Source organism: Aptenodytes patagonicus, chromosome 11 (genome assembly GCF_965638725.1).
Source record: "Aptenodytes patagonicus chromosome 11, bAptPat1.pri.cur, whole genome shotgun sequence".
Classification (NCBI taxonomy): Eukaryota; Metazoa; Chordata; class Aves; order Sphenisciformes; family Spheniscidae; genus Aptenodytes; species Aptenodytes patagonicus.
Window position 1 is genome coordinate 16061074 of NC_134959.1, and position 18834 is coordinate 16079907.

General features: G+C 42.9%; 1 protein-coding gene across 3 annotated transcripts in view; it reads right to left on the reverse strand.

Moving 5' to 3' along the window:
* Window positions 1–307: 307 nt before the first annotated feature.
* Window positions 308–18834, reverse strand: part of ZNF423 (zinc finger protein 423) — a 236507-nt gene continuing 217980 nt past the window's right edge. For all 3 annotated transcript variants that reach the window (XM_076349270.1, XM_076349271.1, XM_076349269.1), the window contains one exon: window positions 308–940. In XM_076349270.1, the coding sequence (XP_076205385.1) occupies window positions 911–940 (30 nt within the window). In that variant the 3' untranslated portion in view covers window positions 308–910. The remainder of the gene's footprint in view (window positions 941–18834) is intronic.

Sequence of the window (18834 nt, forward strand, 5' to 3'; positions counted from 1 at the left end):
TCCATTCTTGTTGACCTGAGTAAAACTGAAGAGTATTATAAGCTAGCAATGCCTTTTCGTGCCCAGACTCATAGTAGATGTTCTCGCCTCACCTCAACCTACCATGGGAGCCTGGGAGGTGCAGCCAGAAGCGAACACAACGCCAGACGCAGGAACGTGGCTTTCATTTTCTCCCAATCTTCCTTTCTCCTCGGGTGCAGAATGCTCTCTGCTGTCAGGTGAGCCATCACTTTGTGATTTACACACATCAGCCGGCAGTGGTGATGCAGCGTGCGCTGACAGACAGACAACCGCTGACGCTAAGCTCGTGTATTCCCTTTATTGAACTGTACTAGTTATTGCAATCAGATTAAGTCACATTTATAAAGCAGACCATCCAGTTGCACTGAAACCGATTATATTCATTACATAGTTTTAATCACTGTCCGGTGAACTGGCAAATCCAATCAAAGCATTAGTCTTTAATTAAAAAATTAAAAAGAAATATTCAGACAATAGCCAAGCAATCACATCACAATGCACAGTTACCTAAAATTGCAATTAAAAAGCAGTTAACAAAAAAGAAAAAAATCACACCTAATCTTTAACTATCAATATAATACAAGAAGCAACAAAGGGCAACAGCATCAAAGCAGGTTTATCTAACACTATAAATTCAGTCAGAAGCAGAAGCTCTAAAGTACACTAGCTGAAGCAGGACAATAAAAAATACTGAGCATGGAATACTTTTAATCTCTTCCATTAATATTCATTTCCAGCTGCTTATAATAGCAGCGCCTCATGGCCAAATCATTAGAGTTTTACATCTGGGTTGCAAATGACACTTTGATTGGATGTAATGTTCAAATGGTCCTCCCCACTGTGCCACCGTCAAGTCTTCTGCAGAGAGGTGTCCTGTAGTGCCAGTGGCTCACTGTGCGTGCTGGCTCAATGTGTGGTTCTGGAAAGACGAAAAAAGGAGACATGCATGAGGGGCAGAATAATAGAAAGCATGCCCATACCCTCCTACTCAGTACCATTTATGCAGAGCTCGACATAAAAGCTTCTCAATTATTACAAAACAAAATGCAATAAAGAAAAAGTACTCATAAGTAACAGCTGCCAATATGACACATTTGCTTTGTTCTGACGGATCTGTTAATGCTGGCATGAACTTAGAAAAAAAAATGCTACAAGCCAAGTACAGCCACGAGGGTTTGGAGGTTTTTTTTCCTTTCAATACATATAAAGAAAGCGGTAATGCTTCACGGGCAAAAACTGCCTTTAGGGATTCCCTTAACTGTAACAATTAAAAAAAAAAAAAAAAATCTGAATCGCGGGGGGAACCCTTGCCATTTTTTACTCTTTTATTCTCACTAGTACCGGGTGCAAGTACTGGCAGCAAGAGACACCAGATTGTGACACACACTTCTCAGGCCAAGAAATACTTCGGCAAAAACAGCTGAACCGCCAGTTCAGGCACCAGGGTAATATACCCAGCAGAAAAAAGGTTGGACATGTAACCCAGAAGTTAATTCTCTTTAAAGAATAGACTTTGCTCTACACATTTCTTTCAGCAGTTTAGAGTCTTTTTTGTTCCCTTTTTTCCTTTTGGTAAATTTGCAATAGCCTCATGTCATCACAGTATCTCGCATCAGAGGATGCTGACCTGTCTTGTCATTTTGTGCAGGAGCCAATAAATCATGAAGCCAACCTTGGAAGCGTATTTTTAGAGCAGTAGCAATTCACCTACATTTTGTGTGCTGACTGAAACCCCAGTCCTACGTATAAGCTCAGCTTTATTTGTAGGATTACTCAACTATTTGAGCAACTAGAGATATGCTTCATGGTGAGCTTTTCTTGAGCTGGATCCCTAGCATCCCCAAATACAAAAATTCATTTGCATTATTTCAAGCCTAGGCAATTTTACTAGTCTCCATCTGCCTAATAACAGAGCCGGGCAAGTCCGCCAGCTCGAAGAGTAAGTTTTTAAACACAAAATGAATTTTGAATCTAATTATTTATTTACAATGACAAAGCTTTAAAATAAAGTAAGATATTTTAACTTTTCATAAATCATCTGGTCCTTCTACACTATCCACAGTTACATCTTGATCAGGAAAAAGAACGATCCTCCACTTTATTCAGAGATGACATCTCCCTGATGAAAACCCTCTGTGGAAAGAGCTAATGGGCGGCCCGCGATGCGCGGGGCCAGCCAGGCAGGCGGCGGTGACCCCATTTGCAGGCAGGAGCATTTCTGGACTGTGCACTCCCAAAAAGTGACCACCAGGTGTCAGAAGTGCTGCTGAGTTCTTAAATCACGGCAAAAGTTATCTGCGATATTGTGGCAGGCGGGCTGCGAGGAAACTCCGCACAATAACGGTCAGGCTTTAACGTGCCAGAAGGTTACAGAGGCGGCAGAAGCATCATAGCAGCCGCACGTCTGGCAGGAGTCCTTGTGAAATTAAATACAATTGACTGACGAAATCGCAAAATAACCGGTCCTTGTTTAGCATAACACTAGCCCTCTGAACACATCCCAGTCTGCGACGCTAAATATTTCAGAATAAAAAACCAGAAGTACTGTGCAAAGACCTGGAAAGCTTATCAGGGGATAAAGCATTATACTTGAACAACGTCAAGCAAACTGACAGTTGAAACTACTTTGCTTTTAGACAATGTAACATCACCAAACATAAAATCCAATGGCTTTTTACTTTGCTATACATGGAAATTTTCCTGGCCTTAAGAAGGAATGACCTTTGCAGTGCTGGATGTTATTCTCAAGTCAAATAATGACTTTATGGAAGAGGATGGATGGAGCCCTACAAACACAATGGCAGCACTGACAAGGAGCTTGCCCACTAAACGTAACTGGGAAAGCGTGAAAATGTGAAAGAATACACAGGCCACTCTGTGCTCAGACACACTCCTCGGCATTTTAACAATGGCCGTTTCTTCATTACAGTTCTATTTTTAGGTCATCCTACATATCAATAAAAAAAGCGAAAGGTTTACCATCTTCAAATCAAAAGAAGGGCTATTCGTGGTAGACAAATCCATACTTATTTAGGCAGTGTCATTTAAAAGATAATGCACAATCAGCACTAGATGCATGACGCACAGTCTACAGTCAGGGAACATGATTTCAAACTTGTGTGGCTGCTGCATTGATTACACCAGGCAGGTCAATAAAGGAATGGTATGTGGCTCTAAATCTGATAATGAAGCTTTCATTGTGAGCCCTCCCTACTCAAACATAGGTTAATAATATGTTCTGAACACTCCTAATACAATGAATATACTGGGTTTGTGAGCAGAGTTTACACAAAGAAACAAACAGATTATACTCAAATCCTGCAGCCAGAGCTGGGTCAGGTAGGAGCTGAGAAACTAGCCGTGCCATATGGCTATCAATTAAAAAAAAATAAAATACACATTTTTCATATGCAAATCTTGATTTTGTCTTAATATCTTGGGTATGTACCATTTATTCCCTTCGCATGCATTACTGGCAATCAATATGCTGACTAGTCCCTGGACTAAGCAGTTAATAAAATTTTATACAGAACCTCACAAACATATTTGTAATGCCTACGGACACAAGAGCCTGTATGCACTCAATCCTCCCCCTGCCTTTCAGAGAGCAGATCTTGCACAAGCCATGTGCGCAAATGTGTAAGTCCTGCACACCCAAGTGCTGGTGAACACCAGACCGCCAGGTTCCTGCATGTGCAAATACCGCACAACCACCACTGGTGTGTATTCAGAAGACCCGCGAAAGCCTGTCCGTGTCCCCTGCAACCAGTATAGGTTTCTCGCCTATTAAAATGTATTTCAGACCACACAAACATGCTTTCCAAAAAAAGTCTGGCAACCTGTCTCTTGTTACTAGCAACTATCATGTCTTACCTTCTTGCTTCTACTCCCTCTGCCCGGTGCGCGTGCAGCTTATTGGAATTGTGCTTTGCAGATGTCAGAAAGCATCTGAGACGTTCAGTGCTTATGTCTCTTCTCTCACATGTGTGTTTTGCATATTTGACCCATGCTTTATCAAATAACTTTATTAGGCACTTCTGTGTGTGCCCACAAGACAAAGAAAATTCCCCTGGCTGACCAGACTTTCAGAGCAATTGAAAAATAAGTAAATCCTGGCACTGAGAATGCCCTGTGCCTTAGCAGAAACAGCTTTCATCCCGATGCTACGCTGGGCTGTTCCAGGTGGCAGAATGAAACCATAAAGGCCAGGAGGGAGTGAGCGTTTTGAAATGTGTGATACTGCGGGAATGCTTCTAGCCAAGTAACCTACGGAAACTTCACCCACCTTTCCAGCAGGAGGGTGAGCTGGCAGGAAACAGCTCGGGCGTGATTTTTCAACTCTAGAAGTTACAGTTAAAAAAAAAAATCTTAATGGTGATTTCCGAAGGAAAGTAGAGCAGCCACAAAAATGAAGCCTCTCCAGGCATGCTTGCGTGTGTGTTTGCACATGCCTACCTGCTCACAAGGCCGTCCATACACGTATGCATTTGGGGGCCGGCAGGAGGCAGGACATAATTTGGAAGCTGAACAGTAAAAATAGTTCTTCACAGCTCCTGTTAGGCCTCCTGGTTTACGCACCGCTCACAGCTGATACCCCACTGAATGCATCATTCTGAGACATTATTGCAGCTGGAAAACTCTACAGCAGCACTAAGTCACCTGTCAAGATCAAGTAAGTCACAGCTTATTTATAGGACAAGGTTGGAAAATTTCTTCTTTGCTTTGCTTTTCTTAATAATCATGCAAAATGGATAGCAATTCCGTTAGCCACGTCAGCGGGAAAAATGCAACTACCCTGAGCCTCGGGGCTGTCGCAGTGTTTAAGTGGAATTTTCTACTGGCTGCATAATCCCCAAATGAACCATTTGCGGAAGTGTCTGTGACCAAGGAACTGGGCGACGGGTTTTGCAGGAAATAAAAAGATTTCAAAGACTCGTTGATTATTGTCCATGTAGATACTGATTGCTCTCCAGATCTTCCCTGGGGACACCCCCTGCCTGCCCTCTGGATGCGAATCAAGCCATTTGTGCAGGACATCTACAATGAATATTTCTCTGTTTTTCTACATGCATTATTATGAAAACACTGGCGTGACAATCTCCATTTTCAGAGCACTGTGTCAAGAAGGAAAGCATCAGGCTTGAAAGATGATCACTTACAGCAGTTCAAAGAACTCTTGCAAGCTATATAAAGATCGAGAGAAAAAACACACAGAAAAAAGCAGCACATGATGGAGCAAAGCTCCAAGCCAGGCAGTCAAGCTGGGAGTCTCCCACACTGCAACGACGTTCACTGCCAACAAGTCACAGGTGTACTACACAGGAGCAGGTGAAAAAAATAAAATGCAACTGCAAGGGGTGTGATAATGGTTTGGGGCCATAATACATCCAGTCTATAGTGCCATTGTACATCTGTTACGTATTCAGATATTTTGTACCAGCCATTTAGAGGTATACTGTCTATGTGCATAAGCATAGACACCTAAAAGACCGTATGTTATGCAGAGGTTAAGAAATGGCACAACAAGGCTGGTGACGCCCACCACCCCCAAGTGAAATTCATAAGCCTCGTGCAGCGTTACATAGAGATTGGGACTCATGAAAGGTTATAAAGTCTCTCTCTCCCCTTCCAAATCCCATTAAAATGAACACAAACCATTCCTCAAATCATTTTAATAGGAATTACGGAAATAGATTCATGTGACAAACAGCCAACGTGAAACTTAACTGGCGATTAGCCATTGGGTGGCCCTGCTCATGAGCACACCAGGTGCTTGGGAGCGGACGCACACAGTACTTGCTGCCTGCACATTGCTTCCGCAGAGCCGGCTGCTCAGTCCATGCCTCCCTGGCTGCCCCCACGGCTCGGTGCCTGGGGACACCGGGGTTGCTGTGGCACTGCAAAACAACCCGGACTGAAAACACCAACCCTAGACTGGAAACATCGACCCCGTGGGTGATGCATGAACACAGCTGCCCGACCTTGTGACATGGAAGGTAATTCTTATTATTCCCTATATTTCTCCCAACGTGCAGGGGGTCCACCAGACCCAGGCGAGAGCTCAGGTAGTTTCTCTCCCTGCCTCTCCCCACCTCCCTGTGCAGGTTTCCGCCACCCCTTCAGGCACTGTCTGGCTCCAAGCCCAGGGATCAGTGTCTCGGCTGTGCCCCCTCCTCCCCATTCTCTGTCCTTTGCCTCTTACAGAGTGGGGCTGGGGGAACAAGGGAAGCGATCCCTCCATTGACTGTCAACACATGCAGCTTGCCAGACAAAAAGTAAACCTCAGATTCAGGCATTGACTTGAAGCAAAGGTTCAAGTCTCACATTTGAACATATATATAAAAAAAGACAAAACAAAACTTCCAGATTGCTACAAACAGAAGTTAGAGTGTCTAAATATTTACAAAATACCATCTGCAGCATTCTTTTTTCAATGTTTTGCATCTTTTGAATTCAAACTCGTCCAAAAATCTCTCAGCCGTTATTCCTCATTATATATCCATAAGCACACACACGTATGTGCACAGGTAGTATTTCCCTCTAACAGCAATCCCTAAAGATGATAATCTTTATGCCTTGACTTTATAAAGGGATTACATTAGGCAGAGGACACAAGACGACCCTTGCTTTAGCCATTGGAGATTATGCTCTCTACAGAAAGCTGTGAGCCTTAAATTGGTGCTGCTCTAATCCTAAACTGGAGAGGCATTCAAGGGATGCCATGACCCAGAAGAGCAAGAGGAAAAAACCTAAATTAAAAAAAAAAAAAGCACACTGAGGGGGAAGGGGAGGGAAAGGGAGAGAGCAAGGGAGAAAAGGAGAGCAAGCTTGCTTTACAGGATAAACCTATTTATTTTTAATTTCTGGTTGCTACTTTCCCTTTGCTATCAGACTCTAAAGAAAAATCACCTTTGCACCCCCTTGCAGTTTGTATGTGCTTATTTTTAGAACTGTTTGACAATTATCCAAGGGTCTAAGACTAACAGATGGCCTGTCTTAAAGCCTCATATGTTCACTAGTTTGCACTTCTGACAAACAGTAAATGTACTCAAGAGTGTGCCATAAACAGGGCTGAATGAATACTCAGAACACAATTTAGTTAATACACTTCATTAAAACTGATAGTGGTAACCAACGTTTCCCATAAAACCAGGTGTTAATTCCCCTTCCAGTTGTTTCAGGTAACTCTTACCCAGTGACATTTATATGTTTAGATCCTAGTTTTTCAGGAAATACAGTATTACTTCTTTCCTTTCCCCTGGTATTTCACCCACTACATAAAATGCTTGTAACAAGTGAACTGCAAGTTATCATGGTACTCAACAAAAAAAATAATTGTCAGGCAAGACAGGTTCACATGTCCCTTCTTTATTTGAAGAATCCCTTGAAATGGAAGTAGAGGCAAACGAAAGGTGGCACATCCTTTGTGAAAGGAAACGGCTGCCTGTGTTACCGCTTCGTTCATCTCTGAGCATCTGATAACTTGCCATGCGTCAGTCAGTCCCTGTGTCAGCACACTTTGAGATGGCACTTCAACAAATGCAGTTAGGAAGCTGTCCTTTACAAGTTATTGAACCAAGAAAAAAAATAAAAATCACTTCAAGCGTCTAAGAAAATACGGCTGGAGATTTAGTGTCAGCTGAAAAGCGAAGTTGCCTGTTTCCAATGAAAATATCTGCATCTGAGTTACTCTGACGCTTGCACATGCTTGATTACTCCGGGGCCAAATGCACCTTTCACTGGTACTGGGACACAGAAATACTCGTCTGTGCCAGGACAGAGCTGGCCCTGGCACCCCCGGGGTTTCTGTACCCGCTGGGGAGGTTGAGCAGCCCCCCTCAGTGCCCACTCACCCAGGGGATGCTCCAAGGCACCCCCGGAAACCTGCCTGGCTCCTCTGGCAACCCGGACTTGGCACTTCGTCTGGAGTCCATGGGAAGATTCAGAACTTGTAAAATATTTACAGGGAGAAAAAGCCGCTCCACACGTGACTGACTAAATGCTGTCTGCTTTTTTTTTTCTAAATCTTTTTCTATGGCTGGCATGTTTCTATATTGAAATGCAACTGCCCGGGCGTTGGTCTGTAAAACCCGGGCAGACCCAGAAGCGCCCCCTGCCCCCACTGCCTGCCTTTGTTCTGCGCCCCAGGGGCTGTGCGCTCTGCTGCCGTGCTGCATCGTCCCAACAATACACTTGCTCAGTTTTATCTCTATACTTACACCGCTTCTGTTAATTTTAATGTAGTCTTGAATTTTGATAGGCATTTCTGTGTTATTCTGGGTTTGAAAAATTACCTTTCTATGCAAATACCTTTCTTAGAGTTATTTTTCCCAGCGCCAGCCTTTTCTCACACCAGCTAAGGATGTTTTAGATGATTTATGAATTTAATTTCTCTTCTAATTCAGGTTGTTTAGTCCTAATCAGACTTTGACAACTCACCTAACATGCTTTCCCCTTTCCACTTGAGACTAATAATTCCGTATCATCAGTCTTCCAGACCTGCCATCTCTTTACATTCTTCTCTAAAAACTAAATAAACCAAGGTGAGCCTATTACAAGTGAACTCCAAATGTGAGCCTAAGCCTGGCATAGCCTCTCATATTCAATTAAATGCCTCACCAAAAAGTCTATACACTTCTTCCGAAAACACTGGGTAAGATGCTGAAGCACGAAAGCAAACTGAAGCTTTTGGGAAAATCTCCTTACCACGGCACTTTGGAAATAAAAACCACAGGAGAATACATTACTAAGAGATAACCGGAGTCTTCTGTTAGAGAAACTAGCCATAAACACACCATTATTCACTGAGGCACCCAATGAAACCAGGGAGCTAATAATACCTGTCCTGAGGGACTGCACGCTCCTGAGAATTTTACTCAGAAATGCAAATTTATCAGTGTCCTTGTGACTTGTAGTCGACAGTATGCCACACGCAAGATCAAAATAAGCTGAGGGAAGAATGTTACACTTCCTAAATGTAAACGGAAAGGGACAAATTTAATTACTGTTGTCAGAAGCGCATAAAACCAGAATATTTTTAGAATTCCTCCACTCCTCCCTCAGGCCCACTGTTTCTCCCTGACTGGATCCCAGAGCCATTGCTGATCCCGAGAACAGAAAAGGGCTTGCAGGATCCCAGCACGCTGCTCTGCCGACAACATTTGGTGCTTTAACCTCAGCTTGGTCAGCCTGTGTTTTTCTGGGGAGCTGGTCCCGCAGGCACCCCGGTGCTCGGAGCCGCGGCCACCCCTCCACCTCCATGGATGTGGTCACCCACTCGGCGTGCAGCAGCACGCATGCCCTTCGCCTGAGTTCGAAGTAACTCTCCAAAGCTGTCCTAATGAATGCAAACACCTCACTTCCAGTCCATTTTCAAATCCAAGCCACACACTAACTGGAGAAAGCATCAACTGCCCACAGGTACACTCCTTTGCCTGTGCCACACCAAAGACTGTGCCACACGCACAACCCAGTGCTGACCTGTTTTTATCTACTTATAGGTCCTACTCAGGGAAGCAATGTGTTTCAAAATTATTTGCAAGAGGAAAACCATTTTCCAGGAATCCTGCTTACGTATTCCTCTCAAAAACATGATTTCTTGATTTATTTGAAGGCTATCTGAAGCATATCTTGTTAATTCCTCCTTGATCTAAGGTAAATCACATTGCAGAAGCCAGTTAATTGTTCATTTCTGTGAGGGCTGGCATCATCATTATGGGACCCTTTGTGATTCTTCTAGAAACATGAAATAATTTCCTGATTTGGTCTTTATTATAGGACGAGGACAGCATCCTCTCACACTCTTTTTCTCAAAAAACACTTAAAGCAAAAGGGAAACGCTTTACATAGTACCTTCAGCAGCCACCAGTCAAAATGCATAGACAAAAGCTTCATTGAGTGACCGTTTCCATGGGAATAACACAACAAAACCCAGGAAATTCAAAGTTGAACCTAAAACTGGCTCCTTAACTTGCCCTGCTGTTCTTCGGTATGGCAAGGGTCACTGAACACCATCTGACTTTTTGTAGCTTTTTTTTCCTGCACCAGTTAGGTATCCCTGGTGTTAAGGACCAAGTATAAAACAGTCTCAGCCTTAACTGTGAATTTTAATGCAAACATTAACGGGGGCATATCTTGCACTCTTCACTTAGGCAATCCTCCATTGAATGATGGGAGTTGCAGCTGAACCAAGTTCCTTGGACCAAATAAGCAAGTGCAGACAGCCGGACTTCATGCGAGCCGTGCCTACCCGCAGCTAGGCTACAGCATATCACAGTCCTTCTATCGGTAATTCTTTTAAAAAGCAGCAACTAAAGTAAAATTCACTCTAATGGAATACTGATCTGACACATTGTATTGCCTTGTGTTATGGATAAATTTTTCTTAGAGGCAGATAAATATTCCTGTCACGTGGCGCCCACATACTGCTTGGGCTGACAAAATGGCTGGTCAGTGACCTGTTGCCTTGGACGTAATGGCTGTTATTGCTGGTTTCTAATTTCAAAAGGGGCATAAAAATCCTCCAGTGCAAGTCTCTCTGCTATAAAATAGCAAGGCCACGGTTTATAGAAGTACTTTACATGCCTCCCCATTAGTGTACATGCCACCAGCAGAGCAGAAATCTGCAGACAGGATTGTGCTCAGCCCACTGCCTTGAGGAATTAACCCCAGAGGAGCTAGTAGCGTGAAAGAGCCAAGCAGGATTTGTTTTCATAAGTAAAAGAGGGGCCAAAATATCACCAACATGAGCCATCTCCTCCAAGACATCACAACACAAAATAGCAATGGTATGTGTGCTGTGGTATGTGTGTGAAACAACTGTAACTGTTAAAAAATGGGATTTTCCAGCCAGTGCTACTCCATTACAACAGTGTCACTGGCCCTAGGAAAATCTGACTTCTGAACAGCAAGATGCTACATTTTAAACAATCATGATTTCATGCAAAGACTGAGAGCATGTGTCGGCCCCAAAGGAGGACGAATTTTACAGAAGTAAATATGTTCTAAACCTCCTCGCTACTCCTTTTGGAGACACAGTAATGTAATGCACCGATGACAGATATGCTATACGCAGTCAAAACTCAATGCCCATGGCAATTTATTCAGGTTTAACTGTGCAACAGAAACAAATGAGGAAGCTCGCTGGCCAGGCAGGACTCTCCCCCAGGGCTGGTGCAGCGCGGGCAGTGCTTTGGCTGTTTCTGCATGGTGCAGAGCCGGACCAATTTGGTTCTGCGGACATGCTCTGCACAGTAGGCGACCTGGGGGTGTCCATACTGCCTGCCCAGGACATGGCACAGAAGACACATGAGACACTGCAGAGAATCAGCTCAAGCACGGCTGAGTTGATAAGCTCAGGACGGCTGCTGCCAAATCTGGGCTGGCTCATGCAGAGTTGGGGTGACAGAGCCCTGCTGAACCCAAGCTGACCTTACACAAAGCTATGAGCTGCCTCTACACTGATCCCATCAGCATATACAGTCCTATCTCTATCGTCTGGATTTTTCCAACAAAGCCCCATCACCTCATTAAGGATGCACAGTTTAGTATATTGCAAGTTATTCTATTAACATGAAACGTGAAGAAAGAAGAGAGCATGAGCAATCTGTCCATTAGCATTTACTACACAAGTCAGGTCACTGCACGTGCGCACCCCAGCCCATGCATCAAGCATTCCTGTCCCATTTTCATTTAACATAAGCAGAAGCCTCAGAAAAGGCTCAATCTGGAAACAAGCTGTATTCTAAATTATTTTACCTTTCTTCCTTTCCCCTCTGGTCAAAGGGAGATATAAAACTACTCTCAAAATATGATGCTAAAGCAGAATGTTAATTACGCAAACGTTAGTATATGACTGAATATACTTCTATGAAAGCAACTTCAGAAAGAGCAACCAGCAAGGCTGCTCCAGGGCTGCTTTTAGGTCCCTGAAAGTAGGCTGGGCTGAAAATACTGACAACTTTCCCGACAAGAGCATGGAGGTGCAGGCAATGACAGCCCTATACACAAGCCCAGCTGCAGAAAGGCAAGTTACCGACTGACTTTCTAACTATTCCTTCTCCTTTTGTTCTTATCAGGCCCCATTTTTTCCTGACTACTCATCACAGTTGCTCCATCTATCTGGCCTCGCAGAGCAATGAGAACAGATAAGGCAGTGAAGAGTTAGCAGGAGTCTCTCTCATGCTCTTTAAAATCACCCTGGGAAAACTGGCCCTCAGGACTGGGCCACCGGGCAGGACCCCTGTCCTCAGCTCACTCCAGCAGCCAGGGATGGAACTGCTGCTCCTGCTGCCTTTTACCAGCCGAGGAGATAAACCCTAGGATTATACCCTAAATCTCTTACTCAGCAAATCAGAGGTACACCCAAGGCCTTTTGAATTTCTTCATGAAACTATTTTTCAAATTTCTTCTAGCAGTAAAAGTGATGGGGGCTCCGCCAGCACTACAGCAGTAGGCAACAGCAGTACAGTATCACTCCAGGATTTCCTGTCTGGAATTTAAGCTTCATGTCTGAAATACAACACACACACGACATTTGTACGACTGAGGAAACAGAAGACGCTTGCCATACATTTATTATCTTCCTGGGGAAATGATATAGAGGACAAAAGAGACTGTATTTACTCCCTCCCCAGCTGCTTTTACAATCTAATAATTTATTTCTCCTGAACATAAATTTCAGATTTAAACGAAATCCCCGAAACCTAAAGATGCCGCATGGTAGAGGCTAGGGCAGTATTTCTTTCTGTTTTGGAGATGGAGTGCTTAATGCATTGCTCTGTTAACCAGTAGCCTTAAATTTCAGGGGGAAAAAAAGAGACAAGCAATTAGACTGTGGCAGACCCAGTACAGGCAACTGTGATTACTACCTTCATACACAGAGTTAAAAATATCTGGTTATTGAAAATGATTTTCTCAGTCCATGGGGGTTTATCTAGGTTTAGGCTGAGATGTTTATTTTTTCTGCAGCAGCCATACTGGGGGATTCTTTTACAACATTTTCCTTACACAGTAGCTATGTATCATTCACATTTCTGAAAACTGAGGCGCTTTCTATGATGTAAGAAATCTCTGCAATTAGAAACAACCATATCCTCTTTCAAAAAAATAAAACAAATAGACTACATCTCCAAACCCTTCTAGTCAGCAGTTAAAATAGTGGTGCTCTTAAGGCAAATGTAAAAATCCAGGGTATAAATTCATGTTAACTGTTACAAATATATCCATCTGTTCACAGACTAACTAGTGACTGAAACTGATGAATCCACTGAAATGTAATTTTCGAGCCCACTAGCGTCTGTTCTCTTCTAGTAATAAAGTAAATGCTTTTCAATAACTGTGCTGCTTTTGAATGCCAATTTCCATTTAAGTAGGTTTGGGTTCTCTCAGAAAAAAAAAAAAAATTAAAATAGCAAAATGCCTTTTCTTTCCAAAGGTCAAACTAAGCTTTTCAAGAACAAGCAACATTTCAGCAAGGCAGAGAGGACAAAACTCCAATCAGATAAATGGGCTGTGTAATGATTGAGAACCACGGCTGCCTCAGGTTTTCTGAATGGGCTGTAGGATAGAATTTGGCACAGTCTGATGTTGAAGCTTATATCTCTTTTACTGCAGACAAAAAATTCACTAAAATATATAAATAATGAATGTGGCTGGGGATCTCCGCTGGTACTACTGCTGGTTCTGCAAGATGCAGGAGCAGAAACATACACTGCTCCATGTTTTTGTTACTAGTGAATCCTTGTTCTCCAACAATAAACACAGAATATTTTATCTGAAATGGCTTCTGCAGCACATACAATATAAGTTTCAGCTCTCTAAAAGTGCCAGCAAATTGCAGAAAGATAAGTTACAAAGACGTACCTAATTTGCTGTGATGAATTGTGTGCATGCTTCAGTGATCAAAACTGCAGCTGAGACCTATTATATTTAATGATCTAGACATTTCTTGTGAAAACACTCAGGCATATACTGTTATGTCTGGACAAGCATCCCTGTCTTGCTCTAGCAGCAAGCAAATGAAGAGACTGAACATCTAAAAGGATGCTGTACACCACCTTCAATAAGCTCTTTAAAACAGAGACTGATCAAGCTCCACTATTTTTCTTAAATAATGCTTATGCTCTGCCCTTTCCAGTGCAGCATCCCCTCTTCCTGTGAAAACTGAAGGCAGTTCCTTTGGATGCTAGCGACACTTACAGGAGGAAACGGAGCTAATTTGTGCTCAGATCCCAAACTATGCACTATAGCAGAAGAAAATCAAAGGGGCTGTATTAGAGATCTCTTCCCACTAGCAAAGAAAAATTGTGACAAGACTTTTTGGAGAGAAAACAAAACAAAAAAATTTTTATTTGCCTACATATTAGAAAAATGTTCTGTTTCTAGTTTAAGGACTATGTCCTGCTTAGAAAGGCATGTGCTACCAAGCCCGGTAGGGCCGAAGCAGTGGTGCTTGGATCTGCTGTCTCTGAGGACACTGTCCCCGCACAACCAGCTGTGCCGATGACCCTGCTCGCAGACCTACGGTTTACGGCCCCTTTGCTTTGTGGCTTTACACAGAGCAGCAGGAAATGGGGCTTCTTACCACCTTCCGATGAGGACAGGAATTTCACTTTGTGAACATATGACTGAACATATGACTTCTGCATAAAAGGTCTGAGGCTTCCAGGGCTTTATGTTGGGCTCCTCCAAAATTTTCCTGCATTGATCTGGGTATATTGTTCAACCTCTGCCTTTCCACATTTGTAAAAGAGGAAAAACCAACCTCAGAAAAAGTGCTGGTAAGCTTAATTCATTCACAGTTATAAAAACCACAGAGATCTGCAGAGAGAAGCCACACAGAATATTCTTGCTACCACACGTTCAAGAGCTCATTTTCTCCCTCCCTGGTCAGTCTGAACCTCTTTCTATCATTCATTGTTCAACAAAACAGAGCAAAACACAAATGTGTGTTTGACTCCAGAAATAAGGATTTCAAAGTGCTATTTCATTCATCTGAGAAGCTGCTAAATACTATCACAGTGGTAATTTGTGATAGGTGTGGTAAAGAATGAAGAAAAGGTATTTGTTAATTGTTGACATAACAAAATTAATTTTCCATCCCTAAACTTTTTCTCCTCTCTCCTGTGAGCTCTGATGCAATGTTACTGACTGGCACTGCTGAAATGCCAACTTGCATTTCTCATCCTTAATTTCTCTCTAAATGTCATTAGTAATTGTTATTGCCAGACCAGAGAGTGCAATCTGGTCTTTCCGAAAGAAAATCCATTTCTCATTTCTTCTCCTGTGCTTCCTCCTTTTGGTCAAGGATGGATGTTTAACAGCCCGTGTGCTCTGTTTCCAAGAAGATGGGAATGCATTAATATATCTGGAAGTAAAACACTCCAACTTTATTTATGTATAGTATGCCTGGATCTTTATGAATACCAAATTGTATATTCAGAAAGGTCTTTAAAGCACATTTTTCAAGAACACTAACAAGTCTTAATTGAATAAACCTAACAAGTAGGGGAAGGAAACACCCTTTAATCTGTGCATGCAGACAGCTCTCTGGATGCTTCCATAAATTACTCTTTTTGGTGGGCAACAATGTTGTCAAATATAAAAGCATATTATATGATTTTTCTCTCTTTCTGTCACATGGAAAAGAAACGTCTCCAGTGAGATGTATAAACTGGTCTAGCTTTGGTCTGGATTAACATATCACCCTCATTTACCCACGCAAGTAAAATGGTTTCCACCACTAAGAGGGGAGGTGAGCTTAGACATCTGTGTGCAAAGGAAAATCTGCAAGTGTAAAAGGTTGGCTCCTTGCACGTCATTATATATTGTGCCAGCAATTTGTATAGTGATGTGCAGCTCCTGCAAAATTTGGTCTCCGGTACTTAGAGGCAAGTAGTACCTTGGCACTTCAAGTCAATTTTAGGAGGGACTCTGTGTGTCATGACAGCCTTTAACTGGGCTCCCCATAATCAGCACATCTTACATTTGTGTGTCTGCATTATGTTTTGTAATGTATATAAGGTAATTAGTTCAAAGCTAGGCTGCATTTCCATATCCATTAACTAAAGGCATCTTATCTCCGAATAAATAGACATTTGGATATTTCCAGCCAGGAATTGTGCTTTCAATAAACACAATTGATGCATATACATTGTCTCTTGGCGGCTTACACTCCTGCCCATCTGTTGGGATGGCATGGTGCCTACGCAAAAGTTGGTTGGACCCTTGCCCTAGGGCATAGATGACAGGCAACGACGGGTTTAGCTGGGCAGCCTGAGCACCGGATCCAAGTGCCATCTCTGCTGTAGGAAGCCCCTTCTGTATGCCAGTGCTGCCACATTGGAACGACATGCCTCCTTACACTTGATCACACATGTTGACACTTGGGTGCGCTTAAGTGCATTAATGACTGAAATGATGCCTTTCACCTGGCTCCCTTCTTTTTTTCCCCCCACTCTGCATCACTGCTGGGTTTTCTGCACATGTTAATGTGAAGTTGCGTACACTTTGTTAGCCAGGGCCAGCCACAGAACAGCATTAATGGTGTAAAAAAAAAGAAGGAGGTTTTTTTGTTATGGGACACGCTACTCCAGTGCCAGACATTTCCAAACTTCATCTCAGGTGAGTCTTTGCAGACTTGAGAGATCTTTCTGCGTCTTACTGAAGAGACCTCAGGGATTATAAAGATGCAGCAATATATTGATCAGAATCATCTTTCTAAATGAAAAAATGCTACATCTTGTCACTACGTCAAACACAGGGCAATTCAAGATTTCTGCACCATCCTCCATTTCAGCAGAATTGGCCACACAAAGAGGCCACGCGGTCTGGATTACGTGGCTGTTCCAACAGCATCCCCAGCCCCAAACGCAGGAAACACCACCTCATTTTGTGCTAGGGAAGAAGATGCCAACAAATTACACAGAGGTGCATGAGCACAAACAGCTCTTGCTCTTGCATATAGCATTAACCTCTGTGGATGTCAGGCCCAGGAAGCCTCCAGCATCACCCGCGCAGAACCCCAACCGCAGCTGCTGCAGAGCCCAGCGACAGCCCCACATAGTCTGCAATGGCATTTCTTAGCTTTGGTCCTTACGAGAGCCCGTTCCTAACCCCAAATTTTTAAACAGCCATATATTCCTCCTCCACTGAATTTAAACATACATACTGAGAACCAGAGACCTAATAGGTAAAACTCTTTCCTACTGTGACAACAGATCAGAGATAAAACTTGTGGTTTTGCAGTCCATAAAGAACGTTCAGGCAGACAGACTCAACATGATGGGTATGTGCCTACAGCACTTTTAATTTTTAATTATTGTTAGTTATAATTATCTGACTGCGTCTGAATGAAACCCAGCAATACGGCTGGAATAGATTTTGGTATTCTTGTAATTTATTAGCTTTGTAACTACTAATAATTAAAATTTAACAATACTCCAAGCACCATAGCAACGTTTTTTAAGAAATGCTAGCCAAATCTGCTAGGATAACTGACTAGGTCATTTTCAGGATTTTAAAGGAGAACTAACATTAAAAAAAAAAAAAAAAAGGGGGGGGGGGAAAGGGAAGGATAGATAACAGACTCTTAAGAGCCTATCAACAACCAAGATGCAAATATATAAATTCTGTTTAAAAGAAAAAAAATGGATTTTACTTGCAGAAAATTAATTCTACACATAATTTTGTGTGCGCTTCATATGAAACTTGGAGAGAGCTTGGTTTGTTTCCAGCAAGAAGCTCCCGGTGTTTAACATCTAAGTCACACGTAAGTTCTGAAATGCAGCAAAAGTTACGTTAAGTGAAAATACTGCCTTGAGATAGAGCCACGTTTCAGGTCCCATTTGTCCTGCCATCCACACACTCCCCCAGGGAAAAATATTTTCTGCAACTTCATCAAAATGCCATAGATTTGCTTTTCTCTCACTGACTGTATGGACACTGGAGCCCAGAAGCACTGAGATATTTCAGAGTGTTGCGAGCACATAGGGCTGTTCGGAAGAAAAATTTTATTCCTATTAAAGTAAGCTTTCTTGTACCCCCAGGAAGTAGGTAAAGCCCATTTTTCAAGTAGGAGCTGGAGACATTAACCACTAAAAGATTTTGAATAGCTGGGTACAGACCCAAAATTGCTTAAGTCTTTCTTCAGTGCTCTGACCCTTGGTGGTAAACTGAGCCCTTAGATGTAGCCCTGTAGATTCACCTGGGTGCAGGTGGGTCACATACAAGCCAAGAGGCTCTCATTCTCCCCACGTGCTTTAGGGGACACTGTTGTACCCAGATGGCCCCAAGGACCACTGGCATGAGCAGTTGGAGATGTTGCTCCTCATCGCCCACTTCCAGGGAAGCCACCACAGGTACAGAGCAGCATCTTAACATCCCCCATCGGGCCACATCAGACTATGTGGTGGCTCGCTGCAGTGCCCCGCTCACCTGGACAGGATGCAGCCCTCTATAGGAGACACATCTAACATCGAGCTGACATTAAAAGCAGACTTAAAAAAAGAAAACCTGCTTAGGGCTTGATCTGCTGTAATCAGCAGAAAGAATCCCAAGGACTTTGATGTGGACCAAATCAAGCCCCTGGAGGATGTTCATGGTAAATCATTATTAATATAATGAGTGCAATTTCTGTGCAGCAGCTCATGCCTGTTTATGGATATATGAAAATTGCCAGCTTTTCACATAAAATGAAATGAGGAGGGAGACAGACCACAGCGTTAGCCAATGAGCCATAGTAGCCACCCTCCTTTTGATATGTATACGTTTAAAGAAACTGAGCACTTAAAATGACAGCAAATTCCTCCGGTG